This window comes from Lycorma delicatula, chromosome 1 (genome assembly GCF_047948215.1).
Source record: "Lycorma delicatula isolate Av1 chromosome 1, ASM4794821v1, whole genome shotgun sequence".
NCBI classification, from domain to species: domain Eukaryota; kingdom Metazoa; phylum Arthropoda; class Insecta; order Hemiptera; family Fulgoridae; genus Lycorma; species Lycorma delicatula.
In genome coordinates, this window is record NC_134455.1 from 80,596,740 (window position 1) to 80,624,578 (window position 27,839).

The 27,839-nt window shown below is 29.9% G+C and overlaps 1 protein-coding gene across 6 annotated transcripts in view; it reads left to right on the top strand.

The window, feature by feature from the left end:
• Positions 1-27,839, top strand: part of LOC142319510 (uncharacterized) — a 341,658-nt gene that overhangs the window by 256,694 nt on the left and 57,125 nt on the right. For all 6 annotated transcript variants that reach the window (XR_012755208.1, XM_075356870.1, XM_075356889.1 and 3 more), the window contains 5 exons: positions 1,985-2,143; positions 8,117-8,229; positions 13,236-13,470; positions 20,230-20,397; positions 23,323-23,478. Coding sequence is in view for 5 of the 6 variants with exons in the window: in XM_075356870.1 (XP_075212985.1) it covers positions 1,985-2,143; positions 8,117-8,229; positions 13,236-13,470; positions 20,230-20,397; positions 23,323-23,478 (831 nt within the window). In the remaining variant the exon portion in view is untranslated. The remainder of the gene's footprint in view (positions 1-1,984; positions 2,144-8,116; positions 8,230-13,235; positions 13,471-20,229; positions 20,398-23,322; positions 23,479-27,839) is intronic.

The following is a 27,839-nucleotide window of genomic DNA, read 5'->3' on the forward strand; positions in this document are numbered from 1 at the left end:
ATGATATTATTAATGATTTTGTTTATATCAATACAAAACGTAAGCCATTTTGATGTACTACAGTTTCACTTGTTTTAGAAATTTTACATACGTAAGTTAATTTTTTAGGTAATATAACCTCTATATTATATTTGAAAATTGTTATTATCTGTTAGTACCTTTTATACCATGTTTTGAAAGGTCAGTCTTCACTTTTGTAATTGCAGTAGTAAAGTATAAAAAGTTATCAAGTACGAGTATATAGTAGGATGTATCAGTGTATAATTAGTCTATAATATTTAAAAATTTTGAAAGAAAATAATTAAAATTACAGAAATACCATCTATGTATCTACTCCAAAGTTTTACATTGTGAATATGTCTAATGTTAAAATAATTTCTTCCACGTTATGTAAAGATAATTCTGATAAAATATTACTGAATGGGGATCCCATTGGTAAATTTCTGATAAACCCATAGGTAAACTTTTCTATTCAACCATTCCATCAAATAATTCCACTTACAGTATGATAAACAGAGCTTTATGATACATTGATGATAATTTATAATATTAAAAAATGAATTAAATTTAATTAAACATATAGCAATTGAAAATAAATAAAATAAAAACATCAATAATAATTTAACAAATAAATTAATATACAAATACAACTGTGGAAAAACACTTTCTACCCTTACAGTTAATGATAATAAACATTTTCTACTATATATAACATATAATAACAATACATTCCATTTCTTTGAAAAAACATCTCACAAACTTTTATAAAATAGCTCCTAAAACTATAGCAAGAATTTAAAAAAATAATAATTAATTGGTTAATAAAAACATTTATGATAAATCAGGTGTATATAAAGCTAATTGTGGTAATAAGGATTGTTATAAATTCTCTATAGGTATGACAAATAGAAGGCAATTAAAAAAAAATTTAAGGGACATTTATAAGCATAAGTATAGTAAACAAAAATTAAACTATGCAGATTATATAAAGTAGCAACAAACATACATTCTCAAATTTGCAGGACGTAAAAGTATTAGAAATAAGTAGTAATAAATTAAAAATAGTCTCTTGAAAAAATAAATATAATAAAAATAGTGATATTAATATTATAAATGAGCAAGTGTAGTTTGAATTTGATGAATGGATTCAGCAAATAGTAAAATTCATATAATTATAAATTCATCCATTTGATAGCAGCATATATTATTATCAATGAAATATTTTTCAAATTACCATTTAGCAATCTCACTAAGAAAAAATAACATCCTTCTCTTTTTTTAAATTCTTAAGTTTAATACATCTGATGAAGCAGTATGCACAGCTAAAGTGCTAATGTAAATATTTTGTAAAAGAAAAATTACCAGTAAGAGATATCTTTATTTTATTTTATTATTGGTAATTATTATGTACTGCTAGGAAGCTAAATTACAAATCATAATTAATTATATTAACATAATATATATATATATATATATATGTGTGTGTGTTTTCTCCAACCAGTTTTCCAGCTACTACCAGGTCTGCATGTGAGTGTATAGACAAATGGAATTACTGCTACCAGCTTGCTAGGCCTGATGTAGCTGTAAATGTAGTGCAATTTAAGTCTAAATGTACCAGTAAACTTATAGTCTGGAACAGACTGCATGTTTATTATACTGTCTGATATTTGTTAAAGACTGCAGAAATACAGGCATTTAATTAAAAACTAATGTGAAGGACTACAAGTATATAATGAAACCATATTTATGTTTCTTCATTATATTGAACAAAATATGTACACCATTCTTATGTACATTAAAGTTATGCTTATCCAGCATTGGAAGTTATATCCAGCATAGATATAATAAAAAAAATAATTTACTTTAGATTGATAAACTTGACCAAAGTACCATTTGCTTTGTAATGCCATTATTCTCACTATTATTTTATGATAAAAATTTAAGTTTAAATAGATTTTAATTTTTTTATTTATTTTTTTATCAGAATAAACTTCAAGAATTAGAAGAAAAGGCTGATCAGGAAACATGGGTATTAGAAAAGATTCGTCTAAATGCAATATGTGAAGAGAAGGCTTCAGAAATTGATACTCTTCGTCGGGAAAATATGACACAAGTGGAACAAATTGAATGTATGAGAAAGGAGGTAAGCATTAAAAGAAGCAAGAACTCAGGCTGTCAAGGGATTTTTCCTCTGCTGACTACTACTTAGTCTAATATGATAATTGATAATTTGATAATTTATGATCTTCAATGAAATTTCACATGAATATTTACAAAAATTATTTGGAAAACTTAATTAAAAATCCAAAAATAGTTCCATAATTTTGTCGTCGAAGTTAGTAAAGTTAAGCAATTCTGGCTACTTAGGACTTGTCCTTGATTTATTACTTAGGAGGAGAATTATTGATAAGACTTTACCTTCAATAACTTCATCAGCTAATATATATAAATTTAAATAATACTGTTTATTTATTCCAGTTATTGACAGGATTAATGTTTACTGAACTTTTTGCTCTACAGACAAAAGTGTATAAGCGTCCTAAGAGATATTGTATTGTGTAAAACAATTACAATTGTTCCTCTCTAGTAGTAAAATTTTGAGATAAGGGAATCATATATCTCCATTCCTTGTCCAATTGTTATCAAAATTAAATGACATCAATCACCCATATTCAGATGTCATCTTCCAAAATTCCATAAAAATCAGTTAATCCAGTCTGAAGATATCAAGCAAAACCGTAATTGATGAAAAGAAAGCATAAATTAAGCTTATTATTGCTCATCCACCTGCCATAACTTAAACCCCCAACTATCAAATTAAGCGATTTACAGAAGCATGATCCCTGTGCCTTCCTGTAACACTGAAGGTTCACACAAAAAATGTTCCTATATCTAACTGCAGTTACACTTTGTATTCAGATCATTACTTGATCAAGTCTTTAAACACCAAAAATATTATCCTCGTACCAACAAAACAAGTGTTGATCGCAATGGCAATAATTGTGCCCTACAATCCAATTTACTGAAGTCCTCTTGATTTACTTAAAAATCAAGAAGCATTCACAAATTTAATAAGTCTCAAATGAAAACTTACCCTATTTCTTTTGGTTCTGGACTGCTTTTGGGTGCAAGGTTAATGCCAATACCCTCCTACACCACAACTGCATCACAGAGTTCTCCATACATCCATCTTATCCTAACAACAAATATCTAAGCTAAGCAGGGCTTAATGCCAAAACACCTATCTTGGCGAAGTAAGCACCAGGCAGGCTCCTAGCCACTGGGGTTGCTATTCTATCCATGCATCTATAACAGCATCAGATCCCATCAGCCATCTTCTGAAGGGCTAAGAATCTAAGGAAGTCAGCCTTCCATTCCCTTTTGGTTTTTCAGTTAACTTGCAGATCAAAACCATAATTGATCCTTGCAAGCTCTCTGGCTACTTTGGTATGTTCAGCTTCATACCTGGTGGGACAGACATATAAGACATGGCGCACATCATCAGTGGTCCTACACTCGGGACACAATCCTCAATTAATAAAACAGAATTTGGCCAACTTATCTTGAAAAGTACTATGTCCAGACTCAAAAACTGTGTAATTTGCCAATTGGGGGAAATCCATATAACTAGTATCTGTTGATTATAATAAATATTTACATAGAATTATTTGAAATTTCTTGACATATAGGTTGCATTTTTTAATAATATAGGGTAGCCACTGCAGTTATTTGCACCCTTAAGAAATTGTGCTACATATAATTTTTGAATAGCCAATTACCATCTCTCCTGATTTTAAATTTCCAAGTTTAATTTTCAACAATTGTCTTACGTGGGTCAAACACATTAAACAGTTAAAGGCAAGATGTTTAAAAATTCTAGATGTACTAAGAGTCCTTAGCAACAAGAAATGGGGATCTGACCAATCATGTATGTTACTTCTTTATTATTCTTTGGTCTGATCACGATTAGATTATGGTTGTATCATCTATTCTTCAGTACGTTTTACTGTACTTAAGATGCTGGATGCTGTACACCACTCTTTTCTTCGTCTTGCCATTGCTGTGTCAAGCCCTGTTGCAAGCATACTTGTTGATTGTGATGAGCCATCACTTTGGGGTAGGCAGAACCAGCTGCTAGCATCTTACTCTGCCCACCTTAAAGGATAACCAAATCACCCGGTTCTTAAAGCAGTCCTTGAAAACCCTTATTTCCAATGATATAAAAATCGTCCACATAATACAGCACCAATGGATGTCCATAGCTGACAATTAATGTACCTTTTACATTTTTATGCACCTTCTATTTTCTCAATCTATCTATGTTCCTATCCTCCATGGAAACTCAATCCCATTAATTTTAATTACGACCTCATCATATATAATAAGAAATTAACAACTCCTCTTGTCTTTCAGTAAACATTTCACCATTTTCTATCAGACATACCCAGACGCCAGTAGTATACACAGATGGGTCAAAGCAGAATGATACTGGATGTGCTTTTGTTGTAAATGACAGAACTTGTGTGTCTGGTTTAACTGGTATTACAAGTGTCTACATTGCTGAACTCTATGCCATAAAAATGGCCTTGAATATCATTAAATCAAAATATTGTCACATCCTTTTCTGTAGCAATTCTTATAGTGCTCTCCAAGCTTAAATGATTTGTATTACAGACATCCTATTGTCACTGAAATACATAATACAATCGCTGAATTAAATTGTCACAACACACAGGGGAACTTCTACTGGATCCCTAGCCATGTGGGAATCCTGGGTAACAAACGTGCAGATTCTACTGCTAAAGATAGATGTAAAAAACCATCTTTTTCCACTTGGGTTACAACTACTGATATCATTAATACCATTAAACATACTCTTCAAAGAAGGTGGCAAGATGACTGGCCTGCTACAGAGGATAATAAACTCTGATATATAAGGTATTACCATGGGGCTCTTCATGCAGGTAAATTTACAGAAAGTAAATGGTCCTGTGTCGATTGTGGTTAGGACATACCAGAGCTACTCACGGACACCTGATGATCTGATGTCAGCAGAGAGCACACCTCTGTGTGTCCAATGCGACTGCTGCATCATATCCTTATGGACTGCATATGCTATACGGCCTTACATCACAAATTTAAATTCCAAGGGACATATAAATTACCCTTATTATTCTGACTGGGGTGTTGATAACATAAAAGTGTTTTACAACAACAAAAAAATTATACAACATATTATATAATCTGATAATTTTCATTTTATTTTTTTATAGAACTGATTAAAAGTACCCTATTATTTGTAATATTATATAATACATTAAGTAAAACTATTAAAATTCTTTATTTGCTTTATCTGATGGTGTAGTAATGAGAGTCATTGTCAAGTTTGTAGCACGATTAAAAATTTGCATTTATGAAGTATATATTTTTTTATCTTGCCACACTTATAGTCTCCTTGCCAAGTATTGTATGCCTAAATATGATTACACTATTCTTGTTTTCTCTCAACTACCAGCTCTAATTTATTATCTTAACATATTACAAAATTGACCAATATTAATTGGTCAATATTATAATTGACCAAGGTCTCAAGGATACTATCAAGTAGTCTAGTAAAAAGACAAATGCCCACATAAAAAATATTATTTAATCATTGTGATTCATTCAACATATTAAATGAGACTTACTACTAGGCTAATTACTGATATCAGAAATGAATATCATAAGGTACAGGATGCCAGAGACCTTTACATTTTTTATGCTTCCAAGACAATAATTAAATATAGAATTGCACTAAGTATGTTTAAGAATAGTATAAAATCCAAATTGTGAAAATACATGTTTTTCACCATGAGAGAGTTCAGCTCAAGATACCCAGCATCATTGAAATACCTTTACAGATGCCCATAAACCTATACCGCAACCAGTGTGTTATGTTACTATTCCCCCTTGGTATATTTATTTTATATATTGCAAATAAAAAAATTAAATGTCTATTGTAAATACAAAATTTACTTTTATGTCTTAGGAGAAGCAGTACTAATAATTTTTAGGTGTATTAATTTGATTACTGGAGTGCACCTTTAAAAACCATACTTTGGTACTGTACATTATTAGTAGTGATACTATCATCTTCTGAGAACTCCCTTGTGCTGGATATCAGCAATCTCTACAAGTTTTTATGCTTTTAGAGCAGTTTTTAATTTTAGGAAGAACCAGAAACCTGAGGGCTAAGTTAAGTAAATTAGCGAGATGTACTAATCCAGTAATAGATTGTTTAACAGAAGTTCTTTTAAAATGAGTTCTCCTTGGCTTTGGTGCATTGTCATTATGGATAATTCACAGTAATCTTTTCTACCAAACAAAACCTCATAATCTTTTCATCACCGATAATTGCATCTTAAATCAGATGTCAGAGCATCCTAAATTTGCACTTTTAAATTCACATCGAACATCTTGTCTTTGCCTGCTTCTGATATCATCATTCACATCTTTTCACTAATTTTTGAATCTCTTACGTCATTCAAATTCACTGGACTTTTTCAGAATATTCACACTATATATCACTTTAAACAGGTTTAACATTTTAGTAGCAGATTTACCACATTCCTTACAATATTTGATATGCTACTTGAGACATCAGTTATTATTTTCCACTTATGAATTAAATTGCTCAAATACACAGTAAAATTGATATACTAAAATAGTAGAATCATCTAATTACTAGAAGAATGTGATTTTAAGTCCAAAAACAACAAAAGGGTGTTTTTTGCTCTATATTCACTTATCTCCTTGCTCCCTTGACCATTGTGGGCCAAGTTTACTCCCAGATCACAATAGCCATGCAACAAATAGCTCAGCATAGGTAAATATATAATAACATGATTTCTAGAGTGATTCTAACTAAATCAACATATGGATGACACTGTGTCACTGTTCCAAGAACTATAGTATCACAAATTGTAAATAAAAATTAAATATATATAATTTCAAGAAAATTCTTGCATTTGAAAAGTGGAAAAAATCTATTGTAAATAGGTTTTATAAATAATACTTGAGTTAAGTGCTAATAATTGTTTTGTATAATACAATAAAGTTAGGCTATAAGTATAACATTTGAAGCTTTAAGTAATGGATACATAGTATTACTTTCTGTTAAAAAAAAGTTTGAGTGATTCATCATTACTTCAAAAATAGTATACCCTCCTTTATAAAAAAAAGGTAATGTAATTAGTGGTTAGGTCATTGTAAATTTGGGATACCATTATTTTGAACCATTTTATTAACAGTCATTTAAAAAAAAATGCAATATACTGCATTCATTGCAAAAAACACAGCCTAATATACCTTAAAAGACAATTTGGAGAGCCAAAGAAGCTTGGATGTTCTCTGTTAGAAATATGTGTCCATACAAATGCAGATTGCTGGTTTTATTCAGATTGGAATAAAATATCACCAACTATCTAGTTTGCTGCTAATGTTTAGGCCTATAATTGAAGTAATGTACAAAAATGATTTAGAAAATAAAGATAATCAGTTAGACTGAGTAACAATAAACTTTAAATGAAAATATTTTAATTTTTTTTGTCTATGGTAGTCAGCGATGATATTATTATTAAAAAACTTTTGCGACAACAAACTTAACCAAATTTAATTATAAAATGTTCTTAAAAACTTATTTCAAAACATTTTCTGTCATTTTTGTAACCATCACCATTATGGTACCATCATTCTAACACTAAGTTTATGTTATGGCTGGTGGCTTTTTAATTAGGGAGACGCATATTTAGAATGTGGTTGAAAAGTATGTCAGATTTGAATCGGTTGTTCTTTTGATATATCATTGTTAAATGTTTATTAATTTCATAATGTTCGATTGTGTTTTTTCTGTGTACACTAGCATGCTTATTTTCGATGTTGATGGACTTGTATTTATGATATAGTTGGCAATGTTGACTGTATGTTTGAAATATAAACAATTAAAACCCTTGCATAACAATATTTTATATGATCTATAATAGGCTTTTCTGAGAAATATTATGATGTTAGATATCAGAAGCTTATCTTTATTTTGTGTAACTTTATCTTGAAATTAACTTGTTTATGATATTTCTAGAATGACGAGTTACGGCGAAAACTAGAAGATTATGATAAAGTTGTCAAAGTTCAGCGTAGCTATTCTTCAGACACGTCTAATATTGAACGTGAACTCAGGGAAACAAAAAACAAGTAAGTTTTGATTTACAAATCTGTTTATCTATGTCGCTTCTGGCTTAATTATTAGTATTTTTATTACATAACAAATAACTGTTTTGAATAGATTAAAATAAAAGCTGTGAAGAGCCTTTAGTCTTTAGATCCTAGAACTTATATGTTGGCTTTTAACTATATGATAATCACACTATTACCAGAACCCATCATTATCATGAACACCATCATCATTTTTGGTAGAGTTACTTATAAAGTTTTCTTAAGAGATACTTAAGGTTTAAATGGAACTCTATAAATTTCAGTTTTATAAGGTAAAAACTGATGAATGAGTGGTCTTGTATATTTGTGACCAAACCTGTTTTGAAACCCTTAGAGTTAATTGCCAAACTTTTTGGCTTTGTGCATTTTCTAGGTATACTACGAGTAAAAATTATACAGTACTATAATTTTTACTTATTATATTTTTTTTTTTTTGCCTTTAAGGCCGCAAAGGACCACTTTAGTCAGAATAATTCAAGTCTTTTTTGCAAATCTTTTGGCCTTTAAGTTCTTAGCTTTTACTTTCTCCCAATTATTATTATTATATTAATAATTATTATTTATATTATATTATTTTATAATATAATGATCCCATCTTCTAGTAAGGATCTGATGCATGTGGTCAGCTCAAAATTTCATATCTTGCTCTGTTTTTTCATGAAATTTCAAATACTGTGTACCATTTGAACTGTCAGAAATTGAGTCTTGCTGGTAACTGAGGATGCTTTCTGAAGAGTACTAAACCAACTAAGCTGGCAATGCTTTGCCTAGTTCAGAGAATCAAAACTATAGTTCATAAAGAGAAGTCACATTACATACATGTTAACAAGTCACAAATTTTAGCAAAAAATGTCAATCTTCTAGTTCATGTGTTCATCGGAACAGACAAAGAGTTTTTGTTCAATTATTGTAATAAGAGATTCCTTTAAAACAACAGTTCAAGAACAACTGTCTCCTTCATGGCATTGCTTGGCTGCACACTGCTGTTACTTTAGCACAGCTAAATAAAAATCAACTGAGAATAAAGGCGTTATAACTACTAAACATCATTGCCCAGAATTAGCAACAAGTGAGTTGTCTTTCTGCATCTAAACAGGTTTTTTCTGATGTAAGTTTGGCTATATCAAGAGACCTGTACAAAATTCGTTATTTTTGTAGGATGGCTTTGTTCTTAATGAAGAAATATGAAATAATTTTTAAAATATACTTTGCGTAAAGTATAAAATTCTTTTAAATCGCATTGTGCCTTTTTTGAGACAGATAAAAGCAAATAGACAAATGATGATTCTTGAAATATTTTATATCAAAATTCTAGAAATCTATACTTAATTTCAGTGTTAAAATGCTCAAAATTATTAATTTTTTTTGAAATTAAAACTTGTAGATATAAATATATATTTATATGGGAAATTCGGAAGTTTAACTTAAAAAAAATATATATTCGAGAAAAACCTTAAAAAGGCTATTATTGGAAATCATGTCTTTGTCACCAATTACAAATGCAAGACAAATTTGCTATTAATAAGTTTTTATTGAATAAACATTATGTTACTATTAAACTGATGACTTAGGTAAATTTACTACATTTTTAGCCTTTTTTTATATCAGTAGCAAATGATCATTGTATTGGTAACAAATTTACAACTATACTTATAATTATTAGCCTTTAGGTTGGTTTAATTTCTGATCTCTGCAATATCTACTGTAAAAATTCTTGGCAAGTATAAGAGATGTAAATCAGTAAACTGATTTGTACAGTGTAATCCTTTGCCAAACTTTATAATCATTAAACAGTGTAATGAATCTAACGCATTAAAATAAATAAGAAGCATTTACAATACTAAAAAAAAAAAAACATTTTTGTCACTGGTGAAATAGTGATGTAGTATAAAATGAATTTAATGAATGATAACTAAGCTTGTAATAAAAACAAATGTATAGTTGTTGATCTAGAAAAAAATTTTGTAAATAGTGAAAATGAACTGTTATAAATGTAGTATTGAATAATAAAGGACAGTAATGCAAAGCAGTAATGAAACCACAAGCTTCACATTGGTTGTTTGTAGAAATTTATGCTCAGTACATATATAAATTTTACCAGTTTTTTTTTTACACTGACCAAACTGGCAGGTTATATCACACATATATATATATATTGATATCTCAAATGTAGTTCTGTTAGAACATTTATAGATAGATATCCTCTTAACATAACATAACTAATTTACTATTCACCTTATTATATCAAATTGTAAAAACTGTATGGAGTATTAAAACTGTTACAAAAAAGTAACAGCTAAAATACAGCTGAATCGTATGAAAGTATAATCACAAAGCCTAATTTTAATGGTCACCCAGGATGCACTTGTAAATTTTACAGTACTGAAATGTTTGATTTTGTGCAATAGCCAATTGTAAGAATATGGTTCACAGCATAAGTGCCTGGCTATGTGACAGTTATGTCATGTGCACTTTGATTTCAATGTTTACACTGATAAAAAGCAAAACTTATCTTTTTTTAAGTCAAATGTTTAACTTTTTTTGTGAATTACATTTTTAGGGATTTATTTTGTTATTTGCCTACCGATATCCAAAATCAAAGACCATTTTTGTGGGATGTGATTTTATAATTTAGATTATATTTTATTTAACTGGCTAGTAGGAAGGTGGACTGGTATGCTAGAAGGAAAGTATGATAATCAGTCAAAAAATGAGATAAGACACTTTTGCATTTCTTGATGCCTCATGACCCAAGGACCCCTCCCCCAAAAAAAAAATAATTGGGGGAAATGTAAATATATATGTTGGCATGTCTGAAGCTTAGTAATGTTTGACTGGATTAACTGATTTTGATGAAATTTAGCATAAACACTTGTGTGTATGAGGCAATTTGTTGGTAAAAGTTTAGAATCAATTTTCTCAAAATTTTGCAAACATAATCCCACTTTATATTAAGCTCACATGTCTACATGCTTATCTTACCCTTTTTAAAAAAAGAATTTACCCCCAAATTCTCCCCTTCCCCTAAAATCAAATAACACTATCTTTTTATTTATTGCACATATTTTAACTGGGTTTTTTAAGCCTTCATAGGCATCGTAGTAGTACAAATGATCCAAAAAATTACTTTGAGACAATATTGTGTGTGGGGGGAATCTGATCAAAGTTTAGAAATTTCAATATTTGAAATTTGAAGACTTTTTTTGTTTATTTAAACTTTTAATAATAACATTACTATATAATTTCATCATAATTCATCCCCACCTCCAAAAAAAATCTTAGATAAGTTTTTATTGGTTGTACATTTTTCATTGAATTTTTTACTTTCTTTCATCTAGCATAGTAAACAGACAAATCAAAAAAATTCTTGGATGAGATTTTGTTGGTGTGCATGTGTGCGTGTGGGGAGGGGAGAGGAGAGAAAAAAGTAAAAAAAATTGATTTTTTTTTTTTAATTTTTAAACTTTTTTCATGTATTATTTTTTTTCCACTATATAAGAATAAATGACCAATGCCAGGAAAGTATAACAACTTTGTTTTCAGCTTTTTTTATGAGCTCTTGTTAACTTGTTAATAAACATATCAATAAAACTAAAAGTAAAGTGAGGGTTAGGAATCAAACTAAACAATTTTAATACCTACAAAAACATTTAATACATGAACATTCATTACATGAATTAGTCACACACCATTTAAGGAAGTTATAATTTTTTTCATTAAGAAATATGATAATGAATACTTAATTTTGAAATAAAATGTAAGTCAGACTTTAAGTTAAAACAAATTTTATGTGAAAGAAATTTTTTATTTCTGCCACTAGTGCATTCCTGTGAACACCTGCAATGAAAATTAATAGAATTTGATACTTAAATTAATGTAAACAATCCTGCCACTCTTATAACAGCCCTCTACATCTTAATCACCTTTTAAGATTAATAGCCTACTCTGAATTGTCTTAAATGTAACAATAATTTCAACACACACCATACAATAACATCATATGTATTTAAGATATGTAAGCAACAAAAGAATAGTTGTCTGTATAATTACAAATCAGTGAGTTGTGTTACATATGTAGGGTGTATTAAGAAGTTCCCCTGGAACTTTCACAATCTATTCTACTCGTGAAAATAATGAAAAAGTTCATATAAACATACGTCCTAAAATGCTCGTTTGCAAGCAGGTTACGGCTAATGAAAAATTTTTCTCATATTTTAGCTACTCTTGTGAAATGAAGACCTACTGAAATTTTTAGGATGTTAATTAAGGAGCAGAATTAGTGATTTCTTATGATTTTTTTTTTTTTTTTTAATCAAAATAAGTCCCAGAATCGTATCTGCAGTAATTTTTGAGAAATCTGGGGAGAAAGCCAATAAATTGGAGGTAAAAAACCCTGTTTTCTTTATGTTTGATGTACAGTAAACTTTGTTAAATGGGTAATAAACAAAACATTTTAAAAGACTTGTAGAGAATTTAATTCTGAACAAAATGGTATAAGTTAAATAAAACAAAAAAAAAATTAGAAATATTAGAATTTTAAAGAAACAAACATATTTATAAACAATAAATGTTTTGCGGAATAGTAAGTTTGAGCTCAAAAATATTCTTTTTTAGTACCTGTTATTGGCAGAAATCATTTCTATCTTTTAATATCCTTCTTTTCAGCTTTTTATATCAGTTTAAATATTTTTTACAAACTGTTAATTTTAAAAATTTGTTAATCTGATAACAATCACACCAAAAGTTGTTATTACTATTTCTTATTAGGATACTGGTTATCTTTTATATAAATTTACATTAAAACTAAATATGTAGATTGTAACTTTAGAAAAGAATAGGTCTTTTCACTGTATAATAAGTGAAAAGTGTTTTAATAGGTTAAAAATAAATTTGCTATGTGTTATACTTTGTCTTATTCTTAATTAAATGACAGTTTTTGTGTGCAGACTTAAATCTCATAATTAATTTATTTTTTATGATTAAAGATTATACATGGAAGAGAAGGCAAGAAAAACTGAACTGAGTGCAATGAAACTTAGCTATGATAATAGAGTTTCAGTGATTACTAGTGAACTAAAAAGTTCCCAAGCTCAAGTTTCAAGGTTTAAGAGGGAACGAGACACATTCCGACATATGCTGGAAGCAGCACAAAAAAATATTGCTGAATTGAAAGCAGCTGGTCCACGTACTCCTTCTTCTGGTACAGCCAGTCCTGAAGAGGTAAAGATGATATTTTTTATGGTTGTTTTGTCTGTGTGTGTATGCTTGATGTCCATTTATCCAGATTTTAAAAAGAATGTTTAAATAATTTTACTTTAACGTTTAAACTATTTTTAAGAGGCATTTTAGATTTACATAGTTATTTTAATTACTTCCCCTCATATATCCTTGATTAAATTGATACATTTTTGTTTTGAAATTCACAGTGAAAAGTCTATATATTATAAAATGAACTTCTGCAATAACTCATAGAAATGTGTGAAAAGTGTACAAATATAAACTATTTTTACAATAAATTTAATTAATTGTAATACATATCAGTTTTTGATAAACATATACAATTATTTTATTATGTTCTAGTATCGTAAACATTTATTGGGCAAAAGCTAAATTATACAGTGAGTGATGCAGTTTTGTTATCATCTTGCATGTGTAGTGTTACTGACAAACTTTTTGTCAAGTTACTGACAAACTATGCCAACCTCATGGCTGCCCTCGCAGAGCAGCACACCCCAATGACTGAAGTAACTTTGCATAAATTACAAACCACTTACAATACATTCTCTTTTTTTGGAGTCGGTAAATAGCAGAAAGCCGTCATGAAGTATTAAATGCTCCAGAATGTCCAGGAAAATTTCCAGGACATATTCCATCTCACTGGTCATTATCACACTCATCACATAAAGTAAGGCGTCCTCAGTACCCTTTCCAGGACGAAACCCGTACTGATTCTCCATCAGTAATGTTTGGAGGTTAATCTCTCATTTGTACGCAGATACAGAACCTTTTCAAAGGCCTTACCAATAATCTGAAGCAATGTCAAGGGCTTATACAAAGAAGTAACAGCAGGATCCTTGTCACCACCTTTAAAGAACAATTTTAAAATCCCCTTCTTTCAACACACAGGGAAGTATCCACCAAACAACAATTTATTATATTCATGTGACAAATATCTCACTCACCCCGACTGAGTGAACTAGAAGCTCCGCCGTTATTCCATAAAAGCCTAGGGCCTTGCCCCTACCTAACTACTGAGAGCTTGATGTACCCCAGCCTTAGTAATCTCTAAGGACAATGCACCCCTGCGAAACTGAACGACCTCTCGCTACACCCGCAGATGGTATGTGGTCTCTCCAGCCTCACTATCATTAGGCAGTAAATCATCTAGTAATTTGTGTAAAATCTCAGATGTATCTGAAATTACACCAAGCCTGGTCGAGAGAGCAGACAGAAGAATGTCCTTTCTCATTTGTGTCCCAAGACCGTATACATATATTATGCCCCAGGGATCCTCATCCCCTGCTCATGAACAAAGGAATGCCAGGAGTCCCTTTTCACAGTTCAGGCTTTATGAATGTAATGAGATCTCAGATCTCTGTATTCAGCAACAAGGACTGCCCATCGTTCCAGATCACCCTCATGTTGAGAAGCTCTCTGTAAATGACAAACAGCCCTCTTCATGCCTGACAGTTATGTATTCCACCATGATGCAAGCCCCTCTTGACCGGAACTTCGGGGAATTGAACACTCAGCAGCATCAGTAAAAGCTGCTGACAAACCAACTGCTAGGTCTTCCAAATCTAAGACATCCAGACTCAGAGCCTAGCTGAAAGAAAATCAACAAATTTTTCCAGTCTGCATGTCTGTGCAGGAAACAACCCTGTGAACTGAAACATTACATCGGTAGTGCTCACTCAAGCCACCAACAATCTCATAGACAATCAATTGATGATCACTTGAGCAATCATCAACTACCTTCCTATTACAAACATTGGCAAGGATAAACCTACCAATACTAACCTTGATGTTCATTCCACCAAATAATTGATGCCCATCTACCATACCTACGTAAGTGGGCAACTCATCAGGTATGTTATATCCTGTAGTTCATGCTGGGCTAAAAAGCCCTTTATTCACCGTCATCATTGGTGAAACCACTAAGTCACTCTATGAGTGACTTAGCATTCACATCCACACCTATAAGGAATGGGCCAGTACCAGAGAATCTTAGGATTTTATCCACCTCAAGATGTTGATTAACAGGATCTCTATACTGGAAGTATGAACTAGCAACATGCAGATGCAAGTTCTGAACATCCCACGGACAATGACATGATGATTATCATGTTCAACTGCCCAAATCTAATCATTTAACAAAATAGAATTATAGTTCATATTGAGAGCTCTCTGAAAACAACCACAATCTTTACTGTTCACTGAGTGCTTATGGTTCTTCCAAAGGATGTTCACAATTAAAACAAGTCGGACTATCTGACTTCTTTGGACACTCCTCACACTTGTGTCCTTCATCACCACAATGAGTGCAAACTGCAGGATGTTCACAGAACTTAGTCCTGTGGCCAAACCTACAGCACTTAAAACAGCACTGGATACCTAAATATTCCTTGACCTTACACGAAAAGAGCCTACAGACAACCTGCTATCTGTAGTGAAGCTCTTGAAAAGTTGAGGACTAACCTCGAAATTCCTATGGTAGCACTCTGCCTTGCACCTTGCACCCGATTTAAATAATAATCAGCATTCAGGCTTGAATGTAGCCTCATCCATAATTCTTACTCAGACAGCTGTCGATCTAAGTCACAGACAGTCACTTTAGGATGCCTCTTGTCTTCAGGGTCGACTTTCATGTTGGATTTTCCAACTTTAAAGGAGTCGGTTCTTTGTCATCAGCAATGATGATTAACCCCTTTTTTGTCTCGCTAATATTACGAATTCTCAGGGTCTGTCTCTTTTGTTGAAGGAGAACCTGAAATCATCCTTCATCTCCTTAATTGTTTTACTAGTTGCCTTTAGGTTAACAAACACAACCTCTGGCTGCTTGCAGGACAGACTAGCCTTCCGCCTCTCTTTCAGCACCTCTGTGTACTGTTTACGCTGAAGCAACCCCTGCTGTGGAACCTAGGGAGGGTGGAAACTATTCCTGCACAACCTCTCTCACCTCAGACTTAGTAGCCAATTTTTCATAGCGTTGAGCTAAGGCCTCAACTACGGAGTTCTCTGATCTTAGGGAGAATCTTATCCCACACATTAGCCTTAGTACTTCTTGGGTTTTCCAAAAATTGAATTAAGAAGTTGTTCTTCTCTTCAAACGCCCATACTAACAGGACTGAACCTCCAGCCCTACCATTCATTACCTTTAGAAAACTACTCAATCATTAATTGATCTTTATTCTTTCCAGCCCACGAAGAACCAGAAGCACTTTGTCATGACTCCTCATCCTCAGAAGAGGATGAAGAGTCATTAAGCCTAACATCAATCGTTTCCTTAATCTCCTCACGAGGTTTAGCCCACATAGCCCACTTTTTTCCTTCAGTTTCAGACATTTCTGAAATCATGAACATAACAAAAACATTATCCTAAACACAAAACACACACTGGTGTTGTAAGTAAAATCAGCCAATGGTGAAACACCTTAACAAAATAATTACCAATTGAAACACAAGTAAATAAAGATGACAACTGATAAGAAAAAATGTAAACAAAATCATTGCCAAGTGGTTGTTAATAAACAACAACTTTTAATAAATACCAAAATAAATAATAATTAAATTAAACTATTTAAATTGGACTAAATATTTATAACTTTAATACAACTTAAATATAAATTAATATTAAACTGTCCAAATCAATCTCAGTCACAGAAAGGCCAAACAAACTACTATGAAGCCATCAAAATTAATTCAACATTTGGAAACTAAATATCCGGATCATAAAAGCAAACCCTTGGTATTTTTGAAAGAAAATTACGTACGTTGAGAAATCAATAAGCTTCTGTTTGTAAACCAAGCCATACTGATAAAAGGCACTTGACGCATCTTGAGGTAAGGTGCTTCAAGTGCCTTTTTTCTTAGTTCCTCTTACTGCTATGACATTAAGAATAGCTAAGATGTCTAAACTCCATACAATTGCAGAAAACCTGATATTTTCTGCTGCAATTAATATGGTCAGTGTTTTAATAGACTTGAAAGAAGAAAAAATTCCTCTTTCTAATGACGCAGTGTCAAGGCGAATCGATGACATGGCAGCCAATGTTAGTGATCAGATAATTCTGCAAGTGAGTTTAAGTGAATTTTTTAGTATTCAATTTGATGAATCAACATATATGGCAAGTATTTTTCAGTTCTTATATTTCGTGAGATATGAATGCAATAAGGACAGATCAGTCAAAGAAAATATGTTTTTTTTTTTTGCAAATCAGTACCTGGTCATGCAACAGGACAATGTCTTTTTGAAGTTTTTTATGAAGCTACTAAAAACTGTAACATAAATTGTACAAAATATATTGCAGTATAAAGTGATGGTGCAAAGGTGATGATAACAGGAAAGAACAGTTGATTTCTAAAAAAATTAAAAGATCATCTTATACGTAGGGTGGAATGGATGCACTGCTTCCTTCACAGACATGCTCTTGCCACAAAAAATATGTTGGAAAATCTCAAACAAATTTTTTGTAAATCTGTAGAAATGGTTAATTTTATTAAAAGTCGATTATTACAGAATATGCTGTTTGCTAAACTATGTGATGAAATGGGTGAATAGTAAAAATCTCTTATTTTCCATACAGAATTCAGATGTTTATCACAGGGGAAAGTGTTAACCTGGTTATTGGAATTTTGAGATGAATTAATAATATTTTTCTAGGGGAAACAAAAGCCAGTCTCAGTTTTTTTTACAGAATAATGGGTATATGTTGCTGATGGCTTACTTAGCTAATGTATTTTCGCATTTAAGCAACTTGAATGTGAATTTTTCAAGATTGTGATAAAAACATTTTATTAATGACAGACAAAGTTCATGCTTTGTTTAAGAAGCTTGATAACTAGATTTTTCACCTTCAAAGCAAACATTTTTATATGTTTCCACTCACTTGAGATTACATTGAGAAAAATTTGGATGAAGAAGACCTTAGAGACCTTAGAGAAGAAGACTACTTAGAAAATTAGTTTAGTGCAATAAAATAGATTTCTAATAAGGAAGTAACTGTGAATAGATGCCAGATAGCAGTAAGTTTTTTGATTACAGTGGAACAGTCAAAAATTAGGTTTATCATGAATAGCTAAAAAAATGTAAATCATAGGTAAATGTGTTATTTATCTAGAAACTAGATCAAATTCTTAAGAAAATCTTTTTTGAATAACTTATTATGAACAAAATCAACTGTTATTGTCCTTTGAAATATTATTCCACCTTTTATCCCTTTTTATTTTTCATGAATAAATTTTTAACAAAGCCTCAAATCAAAAAATGTTTCAAGTAAAAGTTATAGGACTTTGAATTTTCTTTTTGTTCAAATCTGAACAACTGAGAATTGACTGGAAACACAGTAAACATGAAAAAATGTCTCAATCCTCAAAATGTTATCTTTAATAAGTTTTATAAAAAAAAATGGATACAACCTTTTTGTAAGATTATTACACAACCTCAAAATTGAATGGTTATTAAAGAATTTGCCTTTTTCCAATATTTTGTATTATTTTTTGAACTTTTTTTAATAAAATGTATTCAATTAGTACAATTGTTTTAATATGGGATTTTCAATCTTGAAAAATAAATTGGATTCATTCAATTAAAGTATCTAAAAACATGTCACTGTATGTAAATGGAAAGCATTGAAACAATATGTTTTTTGTGATCATTTTTACAAATCAAGTGGTTACATGTAAAATATTCAATTAGTACGGTTTCTTTTTGGAGAACATTGGTCATATTTTAAGTTGCTGAAGATAGAAATTGAATTAGAGATCTGGTTTTCTACATAATCACTGATGATCAATTAGAAAAAAACATAATAAATGATCAAATAGAATAGAAAGTAAAAAATTATGAAATTCTTTTTTTTTTGTTATCATTTAAACAGTCTCTCTACAGTGGATTAGAAAAAAATTATAGCATTTTGATATTGTGAAAAAAATTGTATATTTTTCATTAAAAAGACCAGTATGTCTGATTTTCAGTAATTTTATATTGAGATCTGCTAAACTTATGAGAATTAAAATTAAAAAATCAGATGATCCTTTTCCTGATAGAAATCATGGTGTGACATTTAAAAAAAATAATGCTTGGATTTGCTTTAATAAATAGCTCTAATTCGAAATTATAACTTTAAAACTTTGTAGTTAATATATTTTTATTTATTAAAATTGAATTTGCCATTATTTTATATACCTAAATATTAGTCATTTTTTTATGATTTTGAGGATAAATTTTTTTCTTTAAAGTGAAAATAATAGTTAACTTGGTGCAGTGCATTCAGTATGAGCAGCTGTCAACCACAAACTCTTTGTTCACTCTTTCATCAGAGTCAAAGTAGAAACTAAAAAAATACATAGATTACCTAGGATTTGTAGTTATTGAGTTACTTCTGAAAAACCATCCCATCCAGCACTCAGAAGTCTTCAATTGTTTGAATTTCATTTCAGATCAAACATTTACCAAAAGCTTCATTATGCCTCCAATTAGTTTCTTATTATATCAGTATTTTATGCTAACTTGAGTAAACTATTAGTGCTTAAGTATTACTAAGAAGCCTGAATATATGAGTGTGTTTAAAAGAAAAAACAGACCTATGAAGGCAATGCTCTTAATCTCAGTTTATTAAACAATTGAATAAATGAATAAATGATAATTACACAGATACATGAATTTTAATAATTAATTTCTTCATTGATATATTCTTTGTTGTATTAAATTTTAAACTATTTTATTGCTTACACTTTACGAATTTATTCTTACTATAGAGTGAAGAGTTACACAGTCAAATAGCAACTTTAGAACAACAAATAAGTTGTATGGAAGATGAGCTATCTGAATCTCGACTTGAAGCTTCAAGACTGAAAACAGAACTTGTATCAGAACGTTCTGCATGGGAAGTAAAATTGTCAGAATTGAATTCCAAAATAAATGAGGTAAGTAAAGTTTTTTTAAAAAAAAGAATAAAATATATTAATCCTTGTTAAAGTCAATCATATTTTTTCCATCATGAAACCCACTTTTATGGCCTGCCAGCAATTCCATAGCAGTAGTTTTTATTTTTCTGCTAACTTTCTGCATGTAATTTTGCTCACAAATTCCTTGGCAGAAACTTCTTGATTTTTTATTTTACTTAATTATTCATTATTTCTATTTCTGATAGACAAAAGAACAAACTTCAATATTAAGGATACTACAGTAACAAATTTATTAAGCTATAATAAAGACAACTATATTCCTTACAATATATTTGTTCTACTAAAACTATGAAAACTGTTCCTGCAAAAACAGCTTGGAGACTCCATTTCAAACTTTTTCGAATTTCCTTGTGAAAATTGTTCAAAATTATAATTGATATAAATTTTTTTCATTGAGACAATTTCAAAAATACAAAGTCTGTACTTATCAAGTCATAAAATAAATTTTTTCCCCAAAGGAAAGAGGATGAAACTTTATTCCAGCGTAAGTAAAAAATATTTATTTTTTAAAGTTGTTTTAGTTTTTACTTTATCGGTATAAATTTTTGAAAATTGAACAGTTGCATAGAAAAATGTATCAAAAGAAATAGGAGCTTTTGAATCTTTTATTCAATGTATAGAAGAAAAACAAATATCACGATATTAGAAAATTATGACTGTTTAGATTATGTAAGATATGTGGATGATTCTCTGATAACAGTAAAGGATAAAAACAGGGACAAGGGAGACATAAAAATTTGAATTAAATGGAAAAAGAAGAAACCAGTAAGATATACTTTTTAATTTGTAAAGAAGAAGAAGCTTGAAGGACAAGAATTTGGTATATATAGAAAATCCACAAACACAGATAACACTATAAATGCAAAATTTAACCATCCATGGGAACAAAAATTAGCTACATTTACATACACATGACATATGTTCAATTGAATAATCGGTTTGTAATTAAGTAAAGTGGAATATAAAAAAGAATGAGATATTATCTTTCAAATAGCAGTGAATGATTATAAAAAAGAAACAATGAGGAAACTACTTTGAAAGATAAAAAAACAAAAGAGGAATGATAATAGTCCAAAAAAGAAGAAAAATTAAAACGGGCAAAATTTATGTCCATGGGAAAAGAAATATATAAACTAACGGTTCTTTTTTAAGAAATATAATTATAGTATTTACCACAAATAATACCATCAAGAATAAATTTAGAAAAATGTAGAAGAAAAAGGTGATTACAGCAAGAATGGAGCTTACCAAATAAAATGTGATGGTATTGTGACATATGGGATGAAAATTTAAAACAATATTTAATGAACAAATAAGGTCATATAAATAGGGGAAAAAAGATTTAAACTACGCCACACATTTAATAGAAAAAGGACATATTCCCAGTTGAATGATAAAATCTATGAAAATATTATGCAGAAAAAAGAAAATGTTTAATTATACTAGAAAACATTGAACTACTCAAGCTAAAATTAAAAGGACAGGACATAATTAATAAGCAAATAAACATTGGTCTGATGTAATGTTTAAAAATTTAAAATTGTTAAAATAAAAAAAAAAAATCACTAGGACCAGCTTCAAGAAATTGTAGATCTGTTAGAGAGAGAGAGGGACAAAGTAGAAGAGGCTATGACAGATGGGGTGGGACATGGGAAAAGCTTAACGTCGCTGTTTATTTGATGATCCCACTCAGTGCTAAAAGTAGTTTGAGAATGGAGGTACTCTGAAACACGTCAACTAAAAATGTTAAGGACATGCTAGGAAAGGCAGAAAATAACACTCAAATAAAGGAGGAGCTCACATTTGTTTCAACCATTCTTTCAAGTACTATTTTTCACTTTTTGTATCTTAGAATCTTTGGATTTATGCAAACTTTACAAAATAATCATAAGAAAATTATATTTTTTTTAAAAAAGGCTTCAAAACCCTTATCATTCAGAATTTAAAAAATTCTTGCAAAACTTGTAGCAAAGTTTATTGGATTCAATCTTTTCTACTTTTAGATCTCTAGTAGTAGTCAAAAATATTTTTTTTCTTTTGAGAATGGTTTCTTACCCTTGGTACATATTTTAAAATAAGACATATTATGATTTCATTTCAGGTTAAAATAAGTACTATCTGCGAGTTTCATTAGAACTGATTTTGCTGATCATGCATAACTCTGTACAAAAAAAAAGAAGAGAATTGGGATAATAGACTTTTGGTTCTATTTGCTAGTATTTAATAGATTCTTTATATATAAAGATATAGAAAATCAAAAAGAAAAAAGAAGTTATTGAACAGAATTAAAAAATTATGCATTTCTTCTTCCTGCCTTCTTCCCCAATCACATTTGCCTGATTTATATCATCACTCTGATTATTTCTTAGGTTTTAGAAAAAAATTCTACACATAATCAAGTTATCATAGAAATTGTGTAAAAGTGTCTTTGTTTATGTTAAAGTATAATTATAAATTCAATATTCTATAAATTAACAATATTTCCTTAGTCTGCTACTGAAATTTGATTGTAAAAAATTAATTTATGTACCGATCATATGTTTTAAAATTTATAATTTATTCTTGAAAGTGATATACAATTTTGTAGGAAAAAAGAATATGAAAAATTAAAAACTGACTGACACTAATCAGTTCTTGACCGTAAGATTTGAAGTCTGCAAAGTGTATCTATTTTTATCTATAAATTAAGTAGAAATATAAAATAAGGATTTTAAATTAAATTTATAAAATTGAGTTAAATTTAAAGAATCAGTTCACTTTATTTTTTCTCTGTTGGTAAATATATTAAATTTAAGTAACAGTGATTAAAGTAAGCAAAATCTTTTGCAAAAAATTATACTTATAGTTTTAATTGACATCATTAACATAATAATGTTTTTGCAGCTTGAAGAAGATCGCCTTTTATCAACAGGCAGAACCAAAATTTCTGGTCTTAAAACTAGGATGGAACTGGCTTGGCACAAAGAAAGAGAGGAGCAGCAAAGATTATTACAAGAAGCATCAACACTGGCACGTGATTTACGGCAAACATTGTTTGAGGTAAAAGTTCTTAAATTACCTGAAAGTTATGTGTGGTATTTTCTTTTAACATCTTTAAACAATGTGAAATTATTTAAAAAAATGTTCAATGCAGATCCTGTAGTAGAACTTATTACTCTGCTGACCTCTGTGGTGGATGGTTCCATCCTTGATTTTCATCTAGAAAGTGCTAGGTTCAAATAGTCAGGCTTTCCTTTTTTTCACGTGCCTCAAAATTCATTTCTTATAAAAAAAAGTGGATTTTTGTAACAAGAATTTTTGCCCTTTTGTTTGTACCATGTAGTTACAGATAAATTAAAAAAGTTCAAGAGAGTGAGAGCTTTAACTTTATATAATTTATTATTTGCGTTGAAGGATGTAATGATATTATAACAAGAATTTTAATCAAAATCATGTTGGTGTGGTAGACATAAAAATTACTATAAAAGACAGTAAATTCATTACTGAAAGTAAATTTAGTATTTATGACTGAAAATGGATATGTATATCTGAAAAACCTTCTAATATTATTGGTAAGATGAAGTAGTTGTTTTATTTCATTGTGTTTTTAGAGCGATTATCTTGTTAACCTTTTTGAGGCTACTATCGTGCTTACACGACTGCAGTAAACTGGCCGTAGAGACTGGTCGCTTAAACTTGTTTTAGAACTTTATTGTTTCAATATCCTCTTTATTGTTTCTATCATTGTATTAACGCGATTAATGTAATTCTTTCACCAACATGTGCTGCACTAAGTTGGCTTTAAAAACAACTAGTTACACTATCGATATGTTGCAGCTAATATCTGGAAATAGAGAGAATAAAATAGTGTTATCAGCATTATAAATGCCTGTTAGGTTATCTTGAGATATACATATTAATTTTTGTTTTTTATTTGGTGGATTTGTTTGACTTGAAATTATAATTGGGATTTCAGATTCAGTTTCTATTTGTTCCTGATTATTCTTATTAGAAATTGATGCAGTTTCACTATATAGCAAAGACAAAGCCATAACAGAGATGCTCTATTTTTTGGGGCTTCTAAATATTCTTCAGATATATATTTAAAAACCATTTTCAAAGTTATTTGAATTTTAATTTTTAAGGAGTGCGACGAAGTACGGGTACGGCAGCTCAACCAACACAGCCACTGCTGCTGTTACTGTTTTTGCAATGCGACTGTCTACACCTGCCTCAAGTTACTTTTTTTTATTTAAAATAAAAAATAAATAAAAAAATAAATATAAAAACGAAATTGACCATGATGGAAAATGCAAGTAATCACACACTGCATGGGTGAAGCCGCAGGTTTATACTAGTATATATATATGTATATATATATATATATATAAAATGTGTGTTACAAAGTTCTCCCAGGATTTTCATAACCTATTCCACTCATGAAAATAATGGAAAAAAGTTCAAAACATTTGTCCTAAAATATTTTGTTTGCAAGTTATAGCTAGTGAAAGATTTTGCTCAGATTTCAGCAGCTACCCGGGTGAAATGAGGTTGCACTAAAATTGTTAGAATGTTAAATAAGGGGCAGAATTAGTGACTTCTTACGGTTTTTGACCTGAAAAATAGAATAAAATAGGTGTCAGAACCATATCTACAGTAGTTTTTGAAAAATCTGGAGTGAAAAATCAATAAATTAGGGTAAAAACCCTGTCTTTTATGTTTGATGGACAATAATTTTGTTAAATGGGTAGGTTATAAATGTAAAAATTTTAACAAAATCTGTAGAGAATTTATTTCTAAACAGAATGGTATAAGATGAGTTGAATAAAATAAAGAAAAATTTGAATTTTATTTAGAAACGGTATACTAGATCAAAGTGCATATATGACCAGGTTATAATAAATATTCAAAAATGAGCCTGCCATTTTTAACACATTTTTTGGAATGCTTTTGTACTGCTTTTTAGTTCTTTATGGCTTCCTTAAGTTGCTCAGTTGCATCCATAGTATGGATAATTAATTCCTCATGAGAGTGTGTTTTTATTTTTTATACATTTTTCATCCATCCCAGACACAAAAATCTAAAAGTATTAGATCAGGCGATCTTGTTGGCCAGGAAGGTGGACCTCAGTGACCAATCCATTTTTCAAGGAAATGATGATTTAAGTGAGTGGAAACAAAACAAGAGAAGAGGGAGGTGCGCCGTAGTACTGGAAGTATATGTTGTGTCTCAGCGCTAGAGGAACATCTTCAAGCAGCTGCGGCAATTCTTCTTGAAGAAAGTTCAAGTAGACCTCAGTGGTTAAGTGGCTAGGTAATATAAACAATTCAAACAATTGATTGCGAACAAGGCTGCACCATACATTGATGCTGAATCAAAGTTGATAATTGCCTTCCACCATTTGATGAGAATTTACTTCTGCCTAAATATGCTCATTGCATAAATTGCTGACGTCATCTCAAGTGATATTTGCTTCGTCGATAAACAAAACAAAGTTATGGAATTGTCAATTTTAAAATTATTTTAAAGTAACAACGTAATTAGAAATAATGTAATTAGAAAAGATTTTGACAAATCTTGAAACATACTTCAAATTTTATGAAAAAACATACTTCACAAATTTAATTGTTTTTTTTTTTTATATCAGACCCAAATTGCATATCTAATAACATAAACAATTGTTGCATGATAATATTGTTATAGTTTAATTTGAGTCTTTTTCTACAGAAGTAGACAGACATTAAATATGCATAAAACATGTATGTTGAAAACAGTAAAACATAAATATCTTATATATAAAATGTTCATCATGTAATCTATCATCATAGAATGATTTATGTCTGTATTTTCTAGAATATTTACTTGAATTGGCCTCCCTAAATATTTTTTGTCTTTATTGCACAAATTCTTCTAAACCTAAATCTCCAATTTTCAGTAGCAAAATAGTTTTCCTTATAAATGTAAAAATATTTTTAATCATTGTTCTAATTCATTATGAAACATTTGTTGTTTTGCTTCACTTGCATTTTAAACTGATTGAAAAGATTTAACACCAGAACTAGAACTGCAGTCATGAAATTTAGATCAGATACTCATAGTCTAAGAACTGGCAGTTGATTTCTGCAGTATCTGTTTTTTAATGAAACTTGATTTAAATAAATGATTAATGATAATTTAATACATTTCTGTTGGGTTGCGTAGCAAAAATTAGCTGCAATTACCTTTAATTAAATATATTGTAATTCATTTATTTTAACAAATTGCAACTATATTTTTTTAAACGTGAATTAAGCGTCATTTGAAAGAAAATGATGCAAAGAATATAAAAAAAAATGGTTGCCAGCTCTCAATCAGCTACAACCTCCAAGTTACCAGGTGTAAACAGTTATGTTATTGTTAATTATTTACACTCATTGTGTTATTCAAAAAATTTGAAGTTTAATTTTTTCTGTATACGATAGTCATGCTGCATTCTTGTTTACAACATAAAGCAGCATGCACATTCCTTCTCTCTATTCACACTAATCCAGCATGAAAGTAATTAGATCAAATAATGGCAACCACTACTTGCGGCCATTTTATTACAGGCAACCATGTGATATTGTGTAGAGAAAAAATTAAACTTCAGTCTAGTATATAATTTTTTTGAAAAACACGATAAGCATAAATAATTAATAATAACATATTTGTTTACACCTGGCAACTTGGAAGTTACGGCTGACTGAGAGCTAGCAACCGTTTTTTTTAAAAATTCTTCACGTCATTTTCTTTCAAATGACATTTTATTCACTTTAAAAAAATATAGTAGCAATTTGTTAAAATAAATTAATTTTAATTAAAGGTAATTGCGGCTAATTTTTGCTAGGCAATCTGACAGTAATATATTAAATTATCATTAAAATCATTCATTTAAAAAAAGTTTCATTAAAAAAAACAGATATCTGCAGAAATCAGCTGCTGGATCCTGTACTATCATATAATAAAAAAAGAGATAAATTTTAAAAATTAAAATATGTGACTCCCAAAAAAAAATCATTGCTGACAAATATTGCTCATTAATATAGGTAATTACTAATAGGATAATAAAAAGCATTCAGGTGACAATTTTGTATATAGTATTTGTATGTATTATAATTTTTTTAAAAATACATTTATTTATGCATTTATGTAGCCTATTACACTACTGGTAACGTAAGGATTCCAATGCCGGGGTCATATATAAAAATCTGTTTAGCTGTTGAGCTGCTATGGTGGAACAAACATACATACACCCTAAATTAAATTCAAGATTTCTGAATCATTCAGAATGAAGCATTGAGATGTGAGTTATTCAAGAACGACTCATTCATATGATAGATTTTTCAAATTTTTTAAATTTATTTAAACATATATATGTAGCCTAATAATCTAATCTGTTCAGC